Here is a 24,714-nt window from a genome sequence, read left to right as displayed (position 1 = left end):
GTGTTACCTAAGTATTCAGGTATAAATTCATAATGAGTATATTTATATACAAACAAATATAAGATGTGATTGATGTATATATATTTGTGTTAGATTTGAATTGATTTAGAACTTACCTTGAGTGTACATATACAATCGGTTTGATATGTATATAATATGTATATATATATGCTCGGTGGTATACATTCAATTGTAATGTTGTTTTGTATAATATATATATTAAACTGAATTCATCCGACAGGTATACATATCTGACTATAAATGAAATGGTCTGAGTAGAATAATGTATGAATGTTAGTTGGTTGTGTTAGTTGAAATTTCAGTAGAATAGATTAAAAAGGTTATAATAATTATGTGTTTATAATTATACATTTAGTTATGCTGGAGACTTACTAAGCTATAAAAACTTACTTCGTTTGCTTTCGTTCATTCGTTTTTATAGATTTGGAGACGCGTTACGAGCTCGGGGATCATCAGCACAGTCCATCACACTATCGACTTCTTTTGGTATTTTGTTAAATATTTGAACTCGATCTTATGGCATGTATAGGTTTGAGTACGATGTTAATTACATTTTGATTGTAAATTATAATAGCTATGCGAAAGTAATTAAATTTTCATGTTGTGATCAGTTTGGTTTTAGAAATGGTTGTGTTTGTTCGGTAATGCCTCGTAACCCTGATTCGGCGACGGAGACGGGTTAGGGGTGTTACAACTCTACTGTAAATTCAGAGAGATAAGATCATTGGTTTTAATCCGCTCCACTGTAATATCAAGGAGATAGGATTACTAGCTTCAATCTGCTCCGCTGTAATCTCAAGGAGATAAGATCTGAAATTCTTCGGTCTGTTCCACTGTAATCTCAAGAAAATAAGACCTGATGCGATCTACTCTACTGTAACTTCAGAGAGATAAGATCCTTTAATCCGCTCCACTGTAATCTCAAGGAGATAGGATTACTAGCTTCAATCTGCTCCGCTGTAATCTCAGGGAGATAAGATCTGAAATTCTTCGGTCTGTTCCACTGTAATCTCAGGGAAATAAGACCTGATGCGATCTACTCTACTGTAACTTTAGAGAGATAAGATCCTTTAATCCGCTCCACTGTAATCTCAGGGAGATAGGATTACTATCTTTGATCTGCTCCGCTGTAATCTCAAGGAGATAAGATCTGTAATTCTTCGGTCTGCTCCACTGTAATCTCAGGGAGATAAGACCTGATACGATCCACTCTACTGTAACTTCAGAGAGATAAGATCCTTTAATCCGCTCCACTGTAATCTCAGAGAGATAGGATAGTGTCTTCGATCTGCTCCGCTGTAATCTCAGGGAGATAATATATCTGGCTTCAATCTGCTCCACTGTAACCTCAAGGAGATAAGATTTAAAATTCTTCGGTCTACTCCACTGTAATCTCAGGGAGATAAGACCTAAAATTCTTCGGTCTGTTCCACTGTAATCTCAGGAAAATAAGACCTGTATAATGAACCTAATTATGCCTAATGATTAGGATGACATGATCAAAATGAATCAAATGCTCCTAACTAGACATGTGTGAATGGTGTTTGCATGAATGTAGAATTTTATTTTTCCGAGAATGATCCCACTTAGGTTATCACTACTCGAAGTTTATTAAGGTTTTGTCACTGAAATGTTACAACACCTTCCTTTTCGACTGGCGCTTTCTGAAGAAACATTTAGCCAGACTGTCCCCACTGTAAACCTCAAAGTTATATCCACTGGGACGCTAAAATTTATACCATCATTCTCTCACAGTAATTTAAGGGTAGAAATACGTGGCTTTTCCTCAGTCCTCTTTTATCACAATTCGGGTATATAGGATCTGAACCGTTCTGGTTTCCTACACCATTCTCAGGGTGTTGTACCAAAGACTCATGCGCAAATGAAGCTCTCTTCTCCGAGGTAACCACTTTCTATTGCCTGATGATCATTGCTTGCTTGTTCGTTTAAGCTTTGTCATTGACACGACATCTTATCATTTTGTTCAATCGATACACTTGAAAACAAAAATCCAAAGAGAAAGTCTAAATTTAGACTATTCCTTCTCAAATTTCCAACCTTTAAATTTGGTGTGTTCTAAACAATAGTCCTACTTCAGGCTCTTATATTATTTAGAAACTTTCGAGAGTAATAAGCAAAACTTCCTTTGTGAACGTATTATTAGTCCATTAATCATTATTCCAATGCAACATGCTTGCAAAAAAGGGTCATAACAATAGCTAAGAATAAAGTTGGTTCTGAGCATAGCTCGAAAGAACAAGTTATCCAAAAATAGTAAAGAAGGATGACAAAGAGATTGATTGGGAATATATATCTTGGAAAAAAAGTATTCCAAAAACAACAAATAATATGAGAATTGAGTGCCTCAGATATCGCAACTTGAACTTCTCTGTACAAACTTTCTGAAGACCATTTTGAGTTTAACATGTGTTTAGGAGATCTACAGTGCTTTGTCGATGCTCCAAGACGTCGCATATCCTTTCTTGTTAATTCATGCATAGCAAGATCACCACATGCCCCAATATGATCAAAATTCGAATCGCTCTGATCGCCTCATGCCCCATTTTGAACAAATATTTGAGCCGCCCTTTTCGGGTTTTCAACTCAAATCCCCTTTGGCCTAAGGCGCCCTTTCCGAGTTTTCCCCTTAGCCTCTCCATTTTTTATTTTCATTTTTCATTCTCATTTTTCATTTATTTAATTATTTTTTGACTCAGAGTGCCCTTTGCGGGTTTTCACCTTGGTCCTTTTTTCTTCTTTAAACGAAGTATTTCTTGACTGGATCCGAGTTTATAGGACTAGCAATCTCACTCAGGATCAGTGCTCTTCTGAAAAATGTCTTCTTTACAACGTAGGGACATTCTCGGTTTGGCATTCATTTCCCTCTGGAATCATTTTGGAGAGGAATGATCTTTTTCGACATCCAACCCTCTCATGGAATTCTCTGAGATGACACTGTTCATTATGGGCTCGTATCATTCGTTTCTGGTACATCCGACCCTGAAGAATAGCTTTTAACCTTTTTCCTAAGTTCAACTGATCGCATCGCGATTGGATCCATTCTGCTTCATCCAATTCTAGCTCAACTAATACCCGGAGAGCAAAGATTTCAATAGGTAAAAGTACATAAACCCCGCAAACCAAAGAGAAAGGTATTGCCCCGGTACAGATGTTCGACAAGCAAGGAAGGCAAATAGTAATTTCTCATGTCAATCCTTGTAAGTCTCAGTCATTTTCCTTCAATTTTTGATGTTAAACTCTAGGCAATTCAGTGACGAATCGTGGTGTCCACTTCTGAGTTGATTTGAGACCTCAGCGATCGTGCTATTGTTTAAGCTCAATGCATTCTCCAATACTCTCTTCTCTGAAATTCTGTATTGGTATACGATGACTTTGGCTCATGAAGTAGCCTCTCAAAATGAAGCAATGCCCATTAGAAGTCTTCGATAATGGTGATGTCCATGCCTCATTGTGCTCGAAATTTGAGTCGCCCTTTTCTGGTTTTCAACTCAAAACCTTATTTGGTCACAAAGCGCCCTTTGCGGGTTTTCGCTTTGGCCTCTCCTTTTCTTTTTCTTTTTTTTTTCATTCTGATTTTTTCATCTAGGTCTCTATTTTTTCATTCTTCTTTCTTTTTTTCATTTTTATTTTGATATTGATTTTGATTTTTTCTTCTTTCTTCTTTTTGTTTTTTTTATTTTAATTTTGATTTTTTTCATTTTCATTTTCATTTTGACTTTGATTTTGATTTTTCTTTTTCTTCCCTTTCTTGATCTTAGCCTTTTGGGGTGCAACTACGACATAAAACTTTAGATCTTCCTCTTTAATCAGGATGGACCCAACAACAACTTGAAGAGGTAGAAATTTGACTTCAAATGGGCAAAGCTATGCTGACTCCATGAGAAAGGCATTGCCCGAGCAAAGAATTACATCGTTCATACTGTAAATTTCTAACATCGTGCTGTTGTGCATATTTCATTATCAGCGATTAATCCGGGCATATCCTATTATGATCATACAAAGACATCTTTGAACTCTAGAGGTGACTCAACAAGGTCTTGTTTCGTCTCTGCGGTCAGGTCAATTCTAATCTTTACCACACTCACAATTTCTAATGAGTCATTGTGAGGTAGGATCTGTCTATCCTTTTATTCTACCATCCTCAACAAGTTCGGAGATAAGCTACAATCTATGTCATTTCAAAAGTCATGAGATCTGTCTAAACACATGCCTCGCTCAAAAGGAAAATCTGAGTCTGTAGCAGTGTCACTCATGTCATCGATATCTGGAGACTCATAATAAGTACCAAAGAATATACAAAAGAAAGTATAAATTTATGAACAATTATTTATACAATATGATTATGAATGAATGAATGATGTGGAAGAAAATCTAAAAGAATGAAATAATCAGAAATAATTATTCATAAAGAATGAAAGAACATTGGCTCAAAAATGATCGCAAAGATGTATTTCATTAGAATAATAACGTTCAGATATGAGCCTATTTCACAAAGGAATTTCTATCACTTTTAGGCTAAAACAACAAAAATGTTCTGAACATTACTCTAGAAAAGCTCTAAAAACTATAGGAATTCCTTCCGCAGTCTAATTGTTTAGAACACTCCAGAATTCATAAGGGCGGACATCTAACAAGGTCCCTTCGCAATTGTGTCTTCAGACACGTCGTTGATGTGAACATTTCCCAACACTTCTTCGTACACCTCATTCGCCTCGTCATTAATATGATTGGGCAGTGTATTTTCTGCACTAGAGGAATCATCAAATTTAACAATGCCCATACTGATAAGCCCTTCAATCAGTTTTTTAAAGGCAATGCAATTCTCTACTGAGTGCCCTAAAATTCCCGCATGATAATCACATTGCGCGTTCATATCGTACCATTTGGGATAAGGAGGTTGTAAAGGGGTCAAGTAACGAGGAGCAACAACATGCGCATCGAACAAGCTTTGATACAACTCCTTATATGACATCGGAATTGGTGTGAACTGGAGGTTCTCAGTACCTGGTTTCACTACAGATTCTTGCTTTAAAGGGCTCTAATGGCTGGTGATCTCCGTCTTTGGTCTGCCCACAGTGATTGGCTTTGAGTGGCCCTTGTTATATCCGCCTACATTATCCTTTTTATTCTCCTTCTTCCTTGGGGCCTTTATAATATCTGAGTACTCTACCCTCATCTGCTTTATTTCGGCTAGATTAGCAACAGGATTAGCTAAATCGTTCCTCAAATTGGATCCTAAGCCTGTCAGGCAATTCACTGGTGTCGATGTACCAGTCTGATAATATCGGGATCCGATAGTAAAAAGTACTCTTTGTGGGCGCCCATCTGGCTGGACCTGGACACTTGTTGGAGTACAATCTAAGGAATAGACAAGATCCTCATTATCAACCCCAAAGTAAACCACCGGGTCTTTCACTTCTTTTGACTTTCCAGCTAGCAATCGGTTGAACTGGTTTATCATAGTTCTCCGTAATTCTAGCATCTGATCTTTCATCTTCTGTTGAAATTCAGTCAATTGCCCCTGCATCTGAATCTGCATTCGCTCTAATTTTTCCAACCTTCGTTCCATTTCTCTAGCCTTTGCTTGGATATCGTAAGAGTGTTTAGTTAGTTGGTTTTCCAGGTTAGTTGAAATAAATTTACTCGTTCAGACTCTTTCAATGGATTTTAATGTATGTAATGCAATGTGATGCAAATGCATGAAATGAATGCCTAAAGAAACGTTGATTCTGATTCAATTACATTTAGGAAACTTTTCTAGAAAGCAAATTCCCTTACATAAAATGGATACATGTACGACATCATCTTCATATTCTAAGAAACAACATCGGTCTTTTTCTTCATCCGCATGTTTGAAGTAATCTCGCCAATAGATACCATTGCTAGCTCCTTCTTTTGATCTTGGTCACGATCAATCATCTGCCCCTCTTCATAAGGCTCGTCAGCTTCTTGGAACGTCGAAGGCTCTTAGACAATCTCCTTGAATCCTCAGGCCACGAAGCAGATCACGAACTCTTTCATCGCCCTTTTTACGTTCCTCAAAATATATTCGAGAAGTCGTATTATTTTCCACTTTATCAAGGAATTCGTATTCCATGACAAGCTTTCTAATTTAGTAATCGAACTTGAATCCATCTCTCTTTCCTAAGATGCAAATGCAATGCAATGCAATCATAATCAAAACACAACAAGAGGGGTTAGTACAAAACATAAGCAAGCACAGAAAACAAAAGTACCTAATCAGGTAGATACTAGGGGTTTGGAGTGGCTCTACCTAGGTTAAGTTTCTAAGTCTACTATATGAGGGTTGGCTCTAAAAGAAGGGTACCCGAACCAGCGGATTCCTCGATCCTCACCCATTATAGGCTCATACGGATCGAGTTCGGTTCAGGGGAATACATTTCCCTATGGCCATGCGGAAATGAAAATCTCACGAAGACATAGGTATGGATGTATCCTGAAAGCGATTCACTATCCCATGCGGAGGTGAAAACCTCACGAAGGCGTAGTTTCTCACTCCCACCTAAAAAGGTGTGACCAACGGTCATGCAATACAATGTGCAGAAATATACATCTAAACACAGTAATTATAAACAAGATGGTGAAGACTGAAATAAAGACGAATGAAATGCAATGAAAGGATCGTAAATTTAAACCAAAATTTCAAATTTCGGCAAAAAGACAAAAAATAATCAACTCGTGGCTTAACTCTCGTGTTATGCCTTCCCCAGTGGAGTCGCCAAGCTGTTGACGCTATTTTTTGGATGAAAACGGGGTCGACTTGGTTTTTTTGAAAATGAAAACGAAAATGAGAGTCGCCACCAATCTTTTTTGATGAGGTGTGATTGGGTCACCTCGAAGAATGATTATTTTTAATAAACGGTTTAGATTTATTAAGACAACGCTTTTGGTCTACGAAATTCAGAAAAATAGGTTCGGGAGTCGGTTACGCACGAGGAAGGATTAGCACCCTCGATGCGCCCAAAATTGGTACCTAGTTGATTACTTAATGTCTTGGTGTCGAAAATTAAAAACTCGAAAAGAATTTAAAAATACGATCCCTCTTTACATTGCGTTATTTTAAAAATGACTCGAATAAATCAAAATGAAAAATGCATTCTTATCTCGAATTAACAAGATGTCACATCCAGTAAGTTAGGACACGACACCTCGTATTTTTTGAGAGTAAGCTTGCCTTTTATTTTGTATTTAAACCGCATGCGTTTTAATTTTAAAAAGGATATTCAGTTATTTAGAATCAACACGAGAAAAATCGAAGCTCAGTGAGTTAGGGCACGATTTTCTCAAATTTTCTAAATACAGAATATTGCCTTTATTTTCAAAATTTTATATGTTTGGAAATTTAAAAGGATATTTTTGCTATTCGGGTTTAACGAAAAAATCGAGACTCAGTAAGTTAGGGTACAATCTTTTCTTAATTCCCGAGATTGTTTAAAACTTGAGTTTAAAAAGATTCGTGTATTTAGATTTATTATGAAAATCGAAACCCAGTAAGTTAGGGTACGACCTTCTCGAATCTAAATACGAGATTTGGTTTTATTTAAAAACCATATTAAATAAAATTAACTTAACACAAAATGGTAGGAATAAATGCAATATTAACATGTATAACACAATGATAATGATAATACAAGTAAAACTAATATAAGCAATAATCAAAAAGAAATAAAATACATAAAATAACAAATCCAGTATATAAGATAATTAAAGCAGTTCCTAAAAATAATAACGAATACATGAATAAATAAATAAATAAATATCAAATAGTATAACAATAACAATACAAATAGTAGGAAATAAAATGTTCATGTATATATATAAACATATTTAAGTTATAAATCATAAAGTAAGTGAATGTATATATGTATATAAAAAGTTATGGAATACATAAAATATAAAGAGTATATACAAAATACATATTTTAGAAGTATAAAGGATATGCAAATATATATATTTATGCAAATAAAAGAGAATACATGTAAGAATGTATATATGCATGTAAATACATACATATATAAACTATAGTATATATAAAAAAAAACGTACATATGGGCACATATATACATATATATATAGAAGCAATTATATTAGTATAATAATAGTAATAGTAATAATTAACTTAAATAATAAAAGTGCTAAAATGCGGACTAAATCGAAATAAAAAAGAAAATATTGGGCGAATTTAAAATAAAAAACGAAAAGGACTAAATTGTGACATTCGCCGAAAGAGGGGGGACCAAACAGGTAAATAGACCATAGCCCCAAAAGGCAGTGCTGTAGTGGACCAAAATGAAACCAAAATAAAACTCTGGGGCTAAATTAAAAATAAAAGAAAATAACAAAAAAGGGGCAAATTGCAACGCGCTTCAAAAGCGGAAGGACCGCGCACGTAAATAACCCACCCGCACAAAAAAACGCGGACCCTGGGTCGCGGGTCGGGTCGACGCGCGGGTTATGGGGCTAAAACGGCGCCGTTTTAAATGCTATAAAAACTAAAAAAAACCCCTAAATCTCATTCTAATCTGCTTCAAAAAAAATAAGAAATAAAAAAAACAAAAACTCTCCACCTCCCCCCAACCATCCGAATGATGGCCTTCTTCGGCCTCCGCTGCGGCACCCCGTGGCCGGCGGTCAACGCCGAGAAAGAAAGGCCCTTTAGCCCTCGTTGCGGCGTCCTTGAGAGCCAAGCTCTCTCAACCCGCGAGAAAGAGGGGAATCCTCAACCCCTTTCGGATCTGAATCGGAGACGGAGGAGAAACCCTCCGACGGCGAAACCGTGGCGGTTCCCGTTGAGTCCCCTTTTATTTATTTTATTACTAATATTCTAAAAAGGAGTAGATAAAACAAAAGAAAAAAAGATCTTCTAAACAGAATGATAGAGAAAAAGAAGGGAAAACCTTCTCTGTTTTCTGCTTTGTATTTCTTTCTTTTAATGTTTTTTTTCTTTTCAAAAATCGGGACTCCCGATTACAGTGATGAAGCCCCCTATTTCATTTTACAATATTCAGCTTTATAGCCAAAGAAAGCTAAATTTTTTCTGTCTAGTCTTGTCTACTTCTGCTTTTCTTCTTGCGTGTTTGCAGGTGACCGTACGGCGATGGCAGGAGGCGTCAGACGCACATGGTAGCAGGTGGCGCGAAACTGGAGAGGCAGGGAAACCCTAGGGTTTTCTTTTTTGCTGAAATTTGTTTATGTTTTGGGCCGTTTGGGCCATTGGTCTCTTTTTTTAAATTTTGGGCTAGGTTAATAATTTTGGGTTTGTTTGGGTTAGTTGGGCCTAGTGTATATGTTTTGCTGGTATGGGCCCGGGCAAAATGGGCTTGTACAAAGACATTATCCCAAGCTGAAACTTGACATGCTCCCTCTTCAAGGCCCGTCATAAGGAAAATAAAAATCGAGATTTATTTGATCCAATATCAAATGTGAGCTACGAGTAAATAGAACAACTTTCAAAAATAAAGATATCGTTACATGAATAGTAAATGTATGAATGTGATGGACCAAAAAACCCACAATTCCTAATGAAATAGATAACAAAGTAATTTTACCCCCTTCTGCCACCCTAAATCAAATTGGCGCTCGATGTTGCACTTTGAGCCGTTGCACCGGGTGCTAAAATATGGGTATTTTGCACTCATTGAGCAAAGATGGGTTGTAATTGTATAGCGGTATGGTATCTGAAGGCAAGGCCGAACTTTGATTACGGACCCGACAAAAAAAACTTTATTCCCTAACTTATAAAGAGGCCATAGTTAAGGGTCTCTGTTCAATTAAGCCTATTAAAAACCCAAAAACCTAAATTCACGAAACCAAAATAGAAGAAAACATCCCTGCTGGCTGACCCCCGTGCTTCACCTCCGTCGCCCGTCGGCCGTTCCCCCTGCTGGTGCCAGCTTTACATTTCTCCTCTGTCCACCGGCTTCCGCCTCTACTCCTCATCTTTCGGCTGCCGCCACCGTCCGTCACTCTCTCGACGGTAACGTCTCTCCCTCAGTCGCTCTTTCTAGTTTCTGCATTAAAACAAAACTGATCTTGAACAACAGTTGAGACAGGAGAGATTAAAAAACAGCCTCCTTTTCCAAGTTCTAAGCATGAATATGAAGAAAAAAGAAACTATCATCCACTAATTTCATTGAATAATTACCGAAGCCCACAACGTGCACTGGTGTTGTTTTCAATGAGGATTGAACATTATTGGCTCCTAAGATTAGTTCTAGGATTGATTTCTTTGAATAGTTAAGTGTTTTTCATGATGTTGTGGGTTTTTCTAGTGAGTGTGCTTTGTTTGAGTTATGATTAGATTTTAGACTGTTTCTTATCCACGAATTTCCTGTGATTGATGTCTGTGTGGAAGTTTCTTCTTAGTTTCCAGGATTAATCTCGGTCTGGGATTAAATTATAATTTCAACATACTAAAGGGACTGAAATCATTATTAGACCACAATACTAACAAAAACTAACAAATAAAAGAGAAAAAAACCTTAGGAGTTTGGAAAGGAGGCAATCGTCTCTGCCCCGCCATCGTCTTACCTTTCTTCTTCCTCCAATCAATAACTACTTTTGTTTTCTTGGGTTAGTTTTTAACGCCCCAAATCAAACATTAAAAAGGTTTTTTTTTTTTTTTTTTTGCTTTGTTGTTTGGCGAAGTAGAAAAAAAAATGGGAGGTCCTTCACGGCAGTGTCAAGTTTGCAACCAAACTCAATCCAAATACAAGTGCCCATCTTGTCTTGTTCCTTAGTAAGTTCTTCAGCTCCCTTCCATTCTTTTTACAGTTTTCTTATTTCTGGGTTTTTATTTGTTTATTTTACTCTTTCATTTTTTTTCAGCTGTTCTCTGGCATGTTTCAAGACACACAAAGGTATAACACCCAACAATTCCTTTTAGTTCTCTTTTTTTCCCCTTAATTATTCTATTTCATCTTTTATTTCTTCATTTAGGTTGATAAATATTCAAATTTTGCTTGATTTTATTGCTTTTTAATCATAGGAATTTTGTTTGCCTAATCCTTTCTCATCAACTTATATTCTAAACTTCTAATAATGGTGTTGAATGTGTGTTTGCTAAAAGTACCTAACCAATTGTGTATGGTCTCAATTTTTGTAGACAAAGATTTAAAGGAAAATTTGGGTTTATTGTCCTTTTTAACTTACTTGTACTTTGCAGCTAAATTCGTAAGGTGACATTGTTATTGTGATACTAGAAATTGGGAATTAATGTGCTTTTATGAATAATGCAGAAACTCCCTGCGAGAAGTTGGAATCCGTAAAAAAAAAATCTGTTGAGAATTTTTTTCTAATCAATGATGCTTATATTTTTAATGCATTAGATGTTCTAATGATATCTTTTTATAGATTGGTACATGTTGAGAGGTACTAATTGATTTCACCTCAGGTCAATTTTCTTGTGTTGATGATGCTATAAACTCTTATGAAGTGATAAATTTGGAATTCTCTTTTTGTTTCGTAACTTTCAGCAGTATCGACACTGCCTTTCTGGTCTGTTGAATAATTCATATTGAGCTTTATGTAATTGGAAACCAACTGCAAATATAACCGATGTGTATTTCCACTCAAGTTCGGGTCAACAGAAAATAACATAGCCAAGGGGTTTTACTGATGTTTCCTAGCTGAAGTTGAGCTCTGCTCTGTGGTTCTAGAACAGCCATATTTAAAAACTAATGCGATTTGTGAATAATACAGGAACCCCCAGTGTGAATTTGGGGTCCATCGATAATGCTGTAACAACTTGTGTCAAGCCGGAGTCCACCAATGATGCAGTACCCCCCAGTGTCGAGCCGAAATCATCTGAAGGAAGACCCAGTAAGAACTCAGTTCATCAACTGCATGTTTTTCGGTGATTGAAAAATTCAGAAGTTGTGAAAGACTTTTCATTGATGGAAGCCACCGTTTCTTTTAAAAACAAATGTTTTTTGTTATATCTAACCAAGTGAGTACCTTTACGGTTCTAAAAGCCCGGGGAAAGGAATCATGTTTTACATTTGCTTGCCTGACATGTTACGGTGTCTAACTTTACGAGTTTTTGGAGGTCATTGCAACTCAAAGAACTCAGTTCCATGAAATATCATTCTCATACACGTGAATTATTTTTCTTCTTCTTGGTGTGTTAATATCAACAACTTAATCAAATCCTTCTTTTCTTGGAAACCTACAAAAGCTCAAATGTTGTTTGTTTTGTTTCTATTAGCTGCTAGTCGAGAATTTCTGGTGGGGAGGAAACTAGAAGTTGAGGACCCAAGTGAAGTGCTACAAATTATGCAGATGCAGGCTATTGGTATATTCTTTTTAATCTTACCTAGCTCGGATATCTTTAGTAGATCTTTTGCTTCCGATAATAAGAATTCAATGTATCCATGGGAGAAATACTGAAATCTCATAGGGATATCTTACAGCTCAATATATCGATGATGGTTTTAGATGATTCAATGGTTGTAATGCGTTAAAAGGATCTGCCGATGGTATTGTGGTGGACTTGTGGTAGAATATTTTTTGCATTTTATAGTAGGCCGATTGCATTGGTTTTAGCTAGATTTGGTCTGCATGAAGTTTCACGTCAGGCCCCAAAATATTTGTCCACATCAGGTAAATTGATTCTCGGGGACTCATTGTACACCAGATTGAGATGTATGGCTTCCAGCTTAAGATAACTAGCTCGTATGATCAAAATGTTTTCATTATCCATATGATGTTAGAGCCGGAGAAACTTTAGACAAACTGTCTTGATGCCGAATCAGGTTAAATCGCTTCACACAACTATTTATATCTATCATGTTCTCTCATGCAGCTTCTTCCGATGACATCCGTGAAGCCTTGAAGGATGAACATCTTCAAAAACTTATCTCTGATATCAATAGCTCCCCAGATGCATTGAATGTCAGTGATGTTATTCCCACTTGAAAACCAAGATCTGAGACTTATTTTCCTTTTTGCTGATGTTGTTCGTGCGCCTACTAAATCGTGTTTTTACCTTTTGTTAGGAACTCGACAAAGCTATGGGACTGGATGTTTTTCGCATTTTCAGCGATAAGGTATCTTACTCAACAAGTGCAATCTTATAGTTCTACTTTGACAATATCATCTTTTCTTCTTCGCCTGTCAGGTTTCTGTATAATTACTCGATTGTTGCCGATCGGAACTTGGTAATGCCCGAAGTTTAACTGTCTATTGTTTTCTCTATCATCAGATTTTATCCGCAATCAATCAATGACCACATATCATAAGGCCTCTGAAGTTCTTTCTCCGAATACATTGATGCCAATATATATTTATGTCCAAGGTTTGCTGCTGTCTGAGCCTGGTCGGCGGTCGATGTTTCTGTAAGTTTAGTATTTTGGTTAATCGGAGGGTAAATTTTGTGCCCGGTTTTATCTCACTTACGGTCGGTTTTGATTTGCAAGAATGCGGTCTTTAATGATTATTGTGAAGCTTTACGAGATATGATCTTCCAGATATAAGTAAAAGTTTATTGTTCTAAAGCCGGCAATCCATTAAAATAGAGCTTAAATCCTTCAAGGAGGGTCTATTACTGTCATAATTTGTAACACTAGAACCCCAAGCTCAATTTGCACTGATTTTCTTTTAAAAGAAAAAGATTATATATGATTAGAGAACGTAAATCATGTCAACATATATCTTCTATTAATTCTTGTAATGGTTTAATATTATTTTTCATTCTTGTGAGTTATGAGCATAAGAATATAATTAATTTTAATACGTATTTGATTGGTTGGAAAGGCAAATAATGATTGATGATTTATTTACCAAATGTATCACTAAATTTATTTTATCAAATTATAATTTTTTAAAGGGTACAAAATCAAGAGGGATTAAATGTAAATTTACCCTACTTAAAAGAAAGTATGGTATTTAAAGAAGTTTTAAAAATTCAAGAGCCATCAACAGAAAATATTGGGAGATCTCCGATTTTTTTTAATTTTGAAATTGAGTAATTTAGTTTCTCTTAAAAAAATTAAAGCAATTTAGTCCAACTAATGATATTTTCCACCAAATGTACATAATTTTAGTTGATATAATAATAAATTTAGTCTTTAAAGTTTACATATTTTGTCAATTTGGTCTCAACTTAACAAATTTATCTTGTAACATTTGTGCAAATGTGTGAATGTTGAGGTTAAATTTATTGAATTTTTTAGAGCTAAGGCCGAAATGACTAAATATATCAACATGAAAAGCTAAATTTATTATTATATCAATCAAAATTGTATACAATTGATGGAAAACATTATTGATGTGATTAATTGTCCTTAATTGCTTACTTTTAAAATTGAAAGGGATTAATTTGTTCAATTTTGAAATTGAGAAAGATTGGAGAGGTCTTTTTACCAAAATATTCACTTTCCGGAGTATTAGAGGAAGACTTTAGTTTTAGGGGGTGAAACACATAAATATTCCAAACCCAAACCCCTATAAACTATTAAACCTACTCCTTCCCTCACCCAAATCCTATCAGCAGCGCCGCTCATCTGCTTCTCTTCTCCTTCTCTTGCCTTTCCAGGTTCCAAACTCTCGTTCTTCCTCCAGCTCCTATCCTTGTAAGCTCCCACTCTTTGTTTCTCCATTCTGTTTTTTTTAGTGTCTGTTCTTCTAGTTTTTCTTTAGAGGAAAACTGTTATGATTTGTCAATTTAAACCTCATTAATATTTTTGATTTTCTGATTTACTTTTACTGGAATCAACATAGGATCGAGTTTCTTTCTTTATTACTAATGTTAGCAGTAAACTATCCTGTCTGCAACACTTCATCGAATCTTCTTTGCTTCTCCATAATTTTAGAAAGTAATCTATATGCAATAAATATAAAAGAAAAATAACACTACTTTATCATGCGTTGTCAAATCCATGCGTTAATCTGTGTTTTGTTGGAAGATGAATTTATATTTTTCCATTCAGTTTTAATATAGATATGTAAAATATGTTACAAAAATCTAATTTATTTTTAATCGAGTTCGAGCAGCTCCATTACATCTTGAACTCGAGCCTCAAGCTTAAAGATGGAGCTCTGAATTTTGAGTCGGTCTTGAGCTTGTCAGTATTGGCTTGATTACAACCTTAGTATCGAATCCATTATTATAGTTTTTAAAAACAGTAGTTCATAATCTGATTTCTTCTCTTCTCTTTGATTTCATTTTAATTTCAGTAACAGGAAATGGCGGTTACATTCAACGACTTGGGTTCTGCTGCCGGCTTGAAGAAGCTCGATGAGTATCTCCTCACTCGCAGTTACATCTCTGGGTAATTTTTTACTTTTATGAAATGTTCTACAGTGGTTAGGTTTGATCTTGTTCGGTTTAGGGTTTTTGTTTATTTGTTTGTTTTTGCAGATACCAAGCTTCAAAGGATGATATCACCGTCTACACAGCTCTATCTGGGGCCCCATCGTCTAGCTATCTGAATGTTTCTCGATGGTACAAACACATCGATGCCCTTTTGAGGATCTCGTAAGTTCTACTTTTATTTGTGATTATTTATAAGTTTATTATGTGGGATTTGGATGGTTAATAGAAATGTAATGCTTGATTTAGAGGTGTTTCTGAAGAAGGCTGTGGTGTGACTGTTGAGGGATTTGCTCCCGCTGAGGCTGTGGCCACTCCTCCAACTGCAGATTCAAAGGCAAGTTAATCCGGGTGCTTATATGTTCTAATTTAGTTAATCAATTGGTTTGCTTGCTGATTCTCAAGTTGCTTATGCAAGTGCAGGCTGCAGCTGCTGAAGATGACGACGATGATGATGTAGACTTGTTTGGTGAAGAGACTGAGGAGGAAAAGAAGGCAGCTGAAGAACGTGCAGCTGCAGTTAAGGCCTCTTCCAAGAAGAAAGAATGTGAGCCGCCTTTAAACTTGTTTTTGTTATGTTCGTAGTTGACTATTTTAACTTGGGATTTTATTCTTCTTCGGTCTCAGCCGGAAAGTCCTCGGTATTATTGGATATTAAGCCATGGGACGATGAGACAGACATGAAAAAGCTTGAAGAAGCAGTAAGAAGTGTTCAAATGGAAGGACTACTTTGGGGAGCTTGTAAGTGCTTAATCTAATATTGTTTATAAATTGTATGCCATAGAATTTATTCATCAACTGACATTGGATTTCATTTCATGTTGCAGCTAAGCTTGTGCCTGTTGGTTACGGAATCAAGAAATTGCAAATTATGATGACAATTGTGGATGATTTAGTGTCGGTTGATACTCTGATTGAGGAACATCTTACAGTGGAACCAATTAATGAATACGTTCAGAGCTGTGATATTGTTGCATTTAACAAAATATGTAAGTTATCCCAGATTTTGATATGTTTTCGATTGCATTTACACCTGGGTTCTAGTATTATATATTATATACTTACATCAGATTGTTGGCACTTTCATCCTAGCCTATTACTTACCCTTTTTCTTTTTCTTTTTGCAGAAACTATTTTGGGATGCTGCAATAGTAGTTTCTTGAGGAGTCCTTCAAATTTAAGATTTTCATGTTTTCTTGTTCTGCTAGAACTTTAATTTATTGTGTTGGTTATTGTTTTTTGTTTTGCTAGAACTCAAATTATTGTGCTGGCTTTTATTATCTTATTTATAAAAGAAACAATTATTCATAATTTTTTACTCTTTTTCAATATTATGCATATCCGTTTACGTCTTTGGGTTTAAGTTATTTCTTCCAACAATATTGTCTTTAAAGTTCAAATTTATTTTTCTCTTTGGGAGTACAATATATCCTATCATTATACCTAATTACTTATTGGCTTATCCATCTCTTTTAAAAATGTAATACACTCATTATTTATTATAAATTTATTACAATTATTATAATTATGACATTAATTTAATTATTTAATTTACTGTAGAACATGTATTATAATTATTGTGAAAAAATATATCGTCGAACCAAATCGCAATCATTGATTTCAGATATTAATTTTTATTTAATACAATTTCGATTTCAAAAGTTAAAAAAATGGAACGGATTGATCAAATTTTGCCCAAAAAGTGAACCCAGAAGAATCCTATGCTTTCAGAGATGAACACTACCAAGATGACTCCCATTTGAAACTCAGATGAGAACGACGTCGTTTGATGATGTGAAGCACTACTTGCCAAACTCCCATACCACACCTCCATCCTCTGTCAAAAAAAGAAAAGGTGCATTTAGCAATAAGCTTTGCCTAAAATGGAAGATATATATACATATATATGTATGTTGATGCAAACCAAGAATCAGATGTTTCATTTCTATTCACTAGTTCTCAGTTCTGGGTGACCTTTTTCCGGTTATAATTAAAACAAACAAATAAGCATTTAAACATGTTATGATAATAACAAAAAGTTCAAACAAGAAAAGTCGGATATATATACCTTTAATTTTCTTGTTTATCCAGACCTCGAGTAACATCCCGGCGCCAATCCCACCAGCAATACACGCTCCGTAAAAGGCAAGTGTAGAAGGAGTTGACATTCGAGGAAGGAAATAACAATCCGGGATTTGCCTAATCTTCTTTGGAAGTCGTTTCTTTACAACCGATTTACCGCCAGCGCTCGGATCTTTCTGCAACTCACTACCGATTGCTTTCCAATCTACCCCTTTCAACGGGTCCTTTGTCGCTTCGGTTCCCATTAAAGACTAACCTGTTAAAAGGGGAAACCACACAAATAATAAACTATGTGAGCATATCGTGCTGCTAATGCAAAAGAAATATTATCATTTTTTAGATGCCGCTGAAGAAACCACACACCCTCTCTCAGAACCTCTATTCGAACCATGTTGCACTCTTCAGTGCCATGAATTCCGACCACGTATCGGTTCTTTAGCAGCATGGTTCTTGCACGACAACGGCTTCAAGAGGAATCTTTAAGCACTCTTTTACATACAGGAAACAAAATTTCGAAGATGTGTTATGTTTTTCAACAGCATCCAAAGAAGACAACACCCCATGTTTCACATCAATAAACTGAAACCTTAATCCTATGAATCTAGTGTCTGAATAAATTTATGAGCTTCAAATTTGAATTATAAAGTAAAAAAAAAAAAACAACAACAATCTAATACAGGTCTTAACAAAGTCATCAACTAATACAATTAACGCTAAGAATAAAACCAAGCAACTTATGTAAAACATTTCATAAAATTAGTCAAGGAAAATCATCAAAAAAAAATAGTTTTTATCATCCCAAAACGAAATCGAGGATTTGTTAAGTGAAACTAGCAGATAGATGCGACCCAAAATCTGAAGTTTCTAAGGTCTTAAATTAGAAAAAAATCTAAGTAAAAGTAATATTAAAAAAAAGAAGAAGGTTGGATAAGAATCAGAGGAATTACCTTTGCCAGAGATCGATGGGAGCAAAGATTGGTAGCTTAGCGTCGAGAGAGATTCGAAAGATTGATACTTGGGGGAGAAATGCAGAGGGAGATGGGATTGGGGGTTTAGGGTTTTTTTTTTCTAGTTAGGTTAAATTCTGTTATTAGCCCTTGTACTATTCATAAGTTGTGAATTTAGTCTTTGTACCTTCTTTTTGTTTATATTTAGTTCCTATACATTTTGTATTTTAAAATTATAGTTTTGACCTAGCGATTGCTATTAAACTCATTAAGCTAAGTTGTGATATTTGCAAAATTTGATGTATATTTATCATATGTGTAATGTCATGTTACTTTGTTATTTCTATATATTATTAAAAAAAATTAAGTAATGGATTTAACTAATATTTTTAGAAATGGATTAGTGGTCGAACTAATCAGGCCACCAGTTCGCTTGTTTGACCAGTTCGATTAGTTCGATGAAGAAAATTAAAAATTCATAAAAAAATAAAAATAAAAAACTTATTCAACTATCAGTTCAACCAGCTTTTAGCCGGTTCAATTGGATTGTACCGGTCCGCAGTTCAACTAGTCCGCTACCATTATCTGGATCGGTACTCCAACTAGGCGACCCAATCTGGTTCAAACATCACTGGATCTAACGATTATATTTGTGTTAAAATTGAAAATCTAAAATTTGAAAAGTATAGGGACTAAGAATAATCCAATTGGAAAAACATAAACTAAATCTATAACTTTACATATAATACAAGACTACTAGTCGAATTTAACCAACCAGATTTAATTGCAACCGTTTAAGCCAAATTTAAAATTACAAAATTCGAAAACGACAAATTAAAATTGACCAATTCAAAGAAGTATAATAATTAAATCCATACTTACACATAGTATAAATATTAATAATAAAATTTGACATCGGGTCGGAATGTTAATCTAAGCTAGAATGTTAATTCAAACTAATATTTAAATCTAAATACCCCTAATAAATTTGAACCAAGTTTAAATAAAGATTTTTTTTCGAGCCATTTAACTCAATCTAAATTTAAATGAAATGATTTTTTAAAATAATTTTTATTTAAATTTCTTAATAATATAAATATTAATATAATTTTATATTTTATTATATTATTATTAAATATAAATCTAATATACCCATGTATTTTATTTTTTCTCATTCCTTAAGTAGACTAAGAATGATTATATTAATTTTAGGGGTCTACGACTACGAGAGGAATCTTTCAACATTTTGCATTTTTTCTAAATATTGAAAAAGAGAGGAATTTGTTTGATTTTACGAAGAAAATTTGGTTAAATTGTAGATGCATGCATGCATTTCGAGTTTGTCGGTAAAGTAAAATAAGGGTAAATTACACTGAATGTTAAATTATTAGTAAATTTACGTTTTGATTATTCAATTTTAAAAGTTACAAAATTGTTATTGAACTATCTAAAAGTTTCCATTTAAGTCACTGAGTTGTTAAATTTGTTATTATATGACCTTCTCTACTATACAATTCTATTTCTTTTCATGAAATAGCTTTGAACATCACGAATCTATGAACCAAAATCCAAACAATTTTCTTATTCGATCTTCGACACTAACCATCAGATGGACTTGGATCTAAGGTATGTTCTTCTACTCATCCAAGGGTATTGATCTACCGTACCAATTATCGAATTTTCGTTTGGGGATCGCTAACTAGACTTAAAAAAAAAAAAAAACCTTTAATAGTCCAGTGACTTAAATGAAAATTTTTTAAATAATTCAATAAACATTTTACAACTTTATGAAATTGAGTGATCAAAATGTAAATTCATTAATGTTTATGATTGTCAAGTTACAAGCATAGTTACATCTAAAATCATAGTTATAAATAATACAAATCCAAATAATTATTATTAAAATTAATCTTTTAAAAACACAAGATTAATAATTAATATATATTTTAATTTAAAATATAATAAATTTAAATAATATTTTTTTATATTTTCTATATCCATTTTACAAAATTTTAAATAAAATTTACATGTTATGAAACTTAAACCAAAATAGAATATGCATCAAAATCTCACATAATTTATAGTGTGCACATTTAAGATACTTAAATTTAAGTTTATTGTGTTTTGTTTTAAACGAGAATTGGTATTGGAAGTGTTCATGGATCGAATCATATTTTGGTTTTGATTTAAAAAACTTTCAGATTGAGTTTAGGTCCTAATTCAACTAGAGATTGACTTTCTCAAAAAAGCTTGTATAATTGTTTAAAAAATAATAAAATAATAAAACATATAAATTTATATTAAAATTTATATAATTAATTTTAATAAAAATATTTAATTTAAATTCAAGCCGATAGACTAATTCAAGAACAAAAAAAATTTTGTCCAAGCTTGACCCAGGTCTAAGAATGTAATTTAGATTTTAAATATTAGTTTGAATTAACATTCCAACTTTGAATCAAGGATAATTTTTGCTATTAATCTTTATACTATGCTTAAGTTATGGATTTCTCTACTTTTTAAATTGATCAATTTCAATTTATATTTTTCGAATTCTGTAATTTTACCCCGATCTAAACAGTAGCATTTAAATATGTTTGGTTCAATTTTGCTATTAGTTTTGCACTATGTGTAAAGTTATAGTTTTAGTCAATATTCTCCAATTGGATCATTTTTAATGCCTATCCTATTTTAAAAATTTTAAATTTCAATCTTAACATAAACGATACCCATTAAATATCTATTGATTGAAAATTTTATCAGTAATATATAAACATTAATAAGCTAACATGATATTCACATATAATAATATGTTTACTGCATCCTATTTTAAAATAAAACTTAATGAATTACAATTATCGTTTAGTTAGTACTAAAATTGCAAAAATATAAAAAATTAAAATATAAAGACAACTCTTATGCATAGTAGGAAGGTTAATTTCATAATGAAAAAACATCATGTGAGTCACCAATATATTTTTATATGTATGTGACTTCATCTTTCTCAATTGGATGTTTACCAATGGAGTTTTCCACCAAGTTCTAATATTCATGGATTTTGCTGCCTGGATGTACTAAACATAAAATTCTTTTGTTACACAAAATTTCGAGTTTGGGTAAATTTGCAGTTGAAATCATTTTAAATTTTTGATAATCTTAGATTCAAATTTAAAACTTGAATTTATCAAATCATGTTATTATAAGTTACGATCACTTTAAATTCAGGTTAAAATCATTTTAGATTCATCGAGATTAGATTGAAATTCAACTTGAGTTGAATGGATAAATTGTTGATTTATTATGATAAAAAAATAACTTCAAATTCAATTTAATAGATTAAAATTTTAATTTCAGGTCGATTTTTCTAATAATTTCATGTTGCTTGTAATTTAACAGTCAAAAAAGACTTTGCAGATATATAATTAACTTTGGTTACGATAGAAACAACTATGGGTTAGTTTCTTTGATGATACAACAAAACCAAAAGCTATGGAGTGTTTGCTACCCGTTGATCTTATGGATAATAGAAACAAGCTTAGACATTGTCAATGGCTTCTCTTGGTAATCATCTAAACCAGCTTCCATAAATTCTCGTATTTCTTCTTCCATTGCTCGTGACGATACGCCCGCAATCACGCTCCGAATTCCCATTTCACGAAGTTTCTTCGTAGCCTAACACATTCCGGATGGAAGCCGAGTTTCAATCAACCAAAACATTTATATATGTGTATATATATATGAAGAAAATAAGATTTTGTACCTCAATGCCATTCATGATAGGCATATCCATGTCCATCAAAATAAGGTCGAACATCTTCCCGGAATAGTGGATATCGACGGCTTCTTTCCCGTTGCTGACAACTTCATTTTCGACCCCCAGATTCTCCAAAAGTCGATGATGAATCGTTCGGTTGATCATGTTGTCGTCCACGACGAGTGCCGTCATCTTGTTGGATTGCCCTAATTTTCTCCCACCATGTTTGCTTTGAGCCATCTAAGCTACAATTTGAGGTGTGTTTTTTTTTTTTGGTGAGTTTTGAGTTTCATAATTTGTAGGACTATGAAACTCAAAGAAATAGACAAATATTAAACTACATTAGTGAATAATTAGTGAATTTTTTTGTGTGAACATAAAAAAAAAACAAAAACAAAACAAATAATTGTTCGGTCAAAATTTTGTCAATAATTAGTAAAATTGATTAGACTGGAAGTGTCCTGGGTGAGAACAAACTTTGACCATGTTCACTAAATCAAAGAATAACATATATATATATAGGTCTAATTTTGCACTCAGTCACTATACCATTCCAACCTTTTTAATTTAATCCCTCCACTTGTCTGATTTAAAAGTTAAAATTCAATCAATAACACTGTTGACTAACATCTACTAAATGTGTTTTCTTTTTCAAAATTAAACTTTTGAATTTTGAAGACAAGTACAATGATGAAATACCTAAAAATAAAAGTAGGAGGGACTAAATTGTAAAAATCCAAATAGTATTTGGATTGGAAACAGAATTATACCATATATAATACTATCCAAAAAGGAAAAAGAAAAAGCCCATTCCCATAAAATTCTTGTATTTCACCTCAGAATATGATATCCTGTTGGTTCAAAAACTACAATTTTACTTCTTTTTGAAAATTATGGCATCAACTTCCCTGGAGAATATGCCAAGGAGATGAGTTCATTAAGATATATCTGCATCTCATACAACAGATATTACCCGGATTTTTATTTTTTTTAAATATTCATGTTCGACATTTGTGATTAAAGTTCCAAAAATAAAAGAGTGCTTAAATAATCCCTTCAATTTTTAAAATTTTATAAATTAAGATAATAATAAAATTGTATTTTCACACTCTAAAAGTTTTATTCATTTGGACCCTAAAATAATTTTCTTATTTCACCCCTAATCCCGACATATGTTCAGAAAAAAGATTGAACTTAGCTGGTCAAAGGGAATAATGATTTTGGTTCCAATGGTCGATTCTTGGTTTAAATTATTGAGCTTTGCTCAAGAGCTGAACAATGATATATGTATATATATTATAGATTTTGGTTCCAATGGTCGATTCTTGGTTTAAAATCTAATAAATGGGATTTTTTTTCTATAACTGGAGAGGAATGTTTTCAAGAAAATTAAATAAAAAAATCTGCAGTAAAAGTCTTTGCTTATTAGAGTTTAATGAATCGAATTGAGGTGATGAACACTCAAATATATATATATTGCTTAGATAAGCGAATCAGATGCACAATTTTATTGAAACTGTACTACGGGATTTTCCTTTTTGTTCCTATCAAATGGTGCATATGATATTGTGAGCCATCTCATCCAATAATGTTTCTTTACATTCATAAAATAGTTTAATAATAATAATATTTGAGGTAAAAGTATAATGAAGGTCCCTGTATTAAAAGTTCAATTTTATTTTATTCTTTTTGTTTAAAAAATGGGCAAAACAGTCTATATGTATTAGATTAAAGAGTAAATCAGTTCTTTTTGTTAAAATTTTTATCTATTTGTACTGTTGAAAATTTGCGTGGTTGAAAGAATAGCCAAACAATGACATGTGATGTGCCACGTATATCTCATATTAACGTACAGGATCAATTTTTAATAGAATGGTCGATTTGCTCTTTGATCTAATGCAATTCACCCAAAAAAAAAACTCAGAGAGAAGGGGATTGTATAAAACTGGAGGAAGAGAAAGGGATATAGATGCCACGGCATCACAACTTGGTACAATCTTTTTTTAAACTCTGAATAGAATTCATAGTATATTTAATTTGATGTTATATATATATTTGCTATTTTCTCTTCTTTTATTTCAATTTTTGCATTTGTATAAAATTAATTAATTAATTAAACATGGTAGTAATTAAGCCACGGTTTATATAAGACCAACCAAATTGTAGGAAATTAAAAATTAGATTATATTTGTAGTTATTAAAGTGATTTGATTAAATAAGTAGAAAACAAGGATTTAGATAAAGATAAAGCATATAAAACAGAAACAGTAATAACGATAAAAGGCATTTAGTGAGGACAATCTTTATTTATGTCTTTATGATTTACTCATATTTTACCATAATGACAGCCGACAACATTCAACACAAACATCCCAAAGCTGGTGACATTTAACAACTACATCAATGGCCTTTAATTAGGGGATTTATGTTCATTGTGCATTTGAGTTAACTCGGTTGTGAATTTTGAAGTGTTCTGCAATGTGTACGACATTTGTATTTCACAGGACTTGAGCTCCTGTTGCTGTGTTTAGGTCACTTGTGAACAGCTATGCTATTTG

At 33.5% G+C, this 24,714-nt stretch overlaps 4 protein-coding genes across 7 annotated transcripts; 2 read left to right on the top strand and 2 right to left on the bottom strand.

Moving 5' to 3' along the window:
* Positions 1-9,642: 9,642 nt before the first annotated feature.
* On the top strand, positions 9,643-13,706 carry LOC121219938 (zinc finger HIT domain-containing protein 3). Of its 4 annotated transcripts, none has more exons than XM_041098752.1 (9): positions 9,744-10,039; positions 10,711-10,801; positions 10,891-10,922; positions 11,301-11,342; positions 11,764-11,883; positions 12,269-12,355; positions 12,866-12,954; positions 13,059-13,109; positions 13,265-13,706. In XM_041098752.1, the coding sequence occupies exons 2-9, from the start codon at positions 10,722-10,724 to the stop codon at positions 13,286-13,288; spliced, it is 525 nt and encodes a 174-aa protein (XP_040954686.1). In that variant the 5' UTR covers positions 9,744-10,039; positions 10,711-10,721; the 3' UTR covers positions 13,289-13,706. The 4 variants fall into 4 exon arrangements, with proteins under 4 accessions (XP_040954687.1, XP_040954686.1, XP_040954685.1 ...); XM_041098751.1 differs by having other exon boundaries at positions 9,750-10,039; positions 10,714-10,801; XM_041098753.1 differs by lacking the exon at positions 11,301-11,342 and having other exon boundaries at positions 9,643-10,039; positions 10,714-10,801.
* A 763-nt stretch (positions 13,707-14,469) lies between these two features.
* Positions 14,470-16,684, top strand: LOC121219937 (elongation factor 1-delta). Its single transcript, XM_041098750.1, has 8 exons — positions 14,470-14,633; positions 15,238-15,332; positions 15,422-15,538; positions 15,623-15,710; positions 15,797-15,920; positions 16,001-16,114; positions 16,201-16,362; positions 16,501-16,684. Coding segments are annotated over exons 2-8 (693 nt in total). The 5' UTR covers positions 14,470-14,633; positions 15,238-15,246; the 3' UTR covers positions 16,503-16,684.
* A 281-nt stretch (positions 16,685-16,965) lies between these two features.
* Positions 16,966-18,552, bottom strand: LOC107942553 (uncharacterized). The gene is made up of 3 exons (XM_016876251.2): positions 18,403-18,552; positions 17,442-17,711; positions 16,966-17,210 (listed from the first exon to the last, which is right to left on the bottom strand). The coding sequence occupies exons 2-3, from the start codon at positions 17,698-17,700 to the stop codon at positions 17,176-17,178; spliced, it is 294 nt and encodes a 97-aa protein (XP_016731740.2). The 5' UTR covers positions 17,701-17,711; positions 18,403-18,552; the 3' UTR covers positions 16,966-17,175.
* A 3,234-nt stretch (positions 18,553-21,786) lies between these two features.
* LOC107942544 (two-component response regulator 24) lies at positions 21,787-22,461 on the bottom strand. Its single transcript, XM_016876236.2, has 2 exons — positions 22,163-22,461; positions 21,787-22,074 (listed from the first exon to the last, which is right to left on the bottom strand). The coding sequence occupies exons 1-2, from the start codon at positions 22,394-22,396 to the stop codon at positions 21,904-21,906; spliced, it is 405 nt and encodes a 134-aa protein (XP_016731725.2). The 5' UTR covers positions 22,397-22,461; the 3' UTR covers positions 21,787-21,903.
* Between the last annotated feature and the right edge of the window lie 2,253 nt (positions 22,462-24,714).

The sequence above is a fragment of the Gossypium hirsutum genome, chromosome D08, assembly GCF_007990345.1.
Source record: "Gossypium hirsutum isolate 1008001.06 chromosome D08, Gossypium_hirsutum_v2.1, whole genome shotgun sequence".
Taxonomy (NCBI): Eukaryota; Viridiplantae; Streptophyta; class Magnoliopsida; order Malvales; family Malvaceae; genus Gossypium; species Gossypium hirsutum.
The sequence above is the reverse complement of the archived record's forward strand: the minus strand, read 5'-3'. Positions and strand labels throughout refer to the sequence as shown.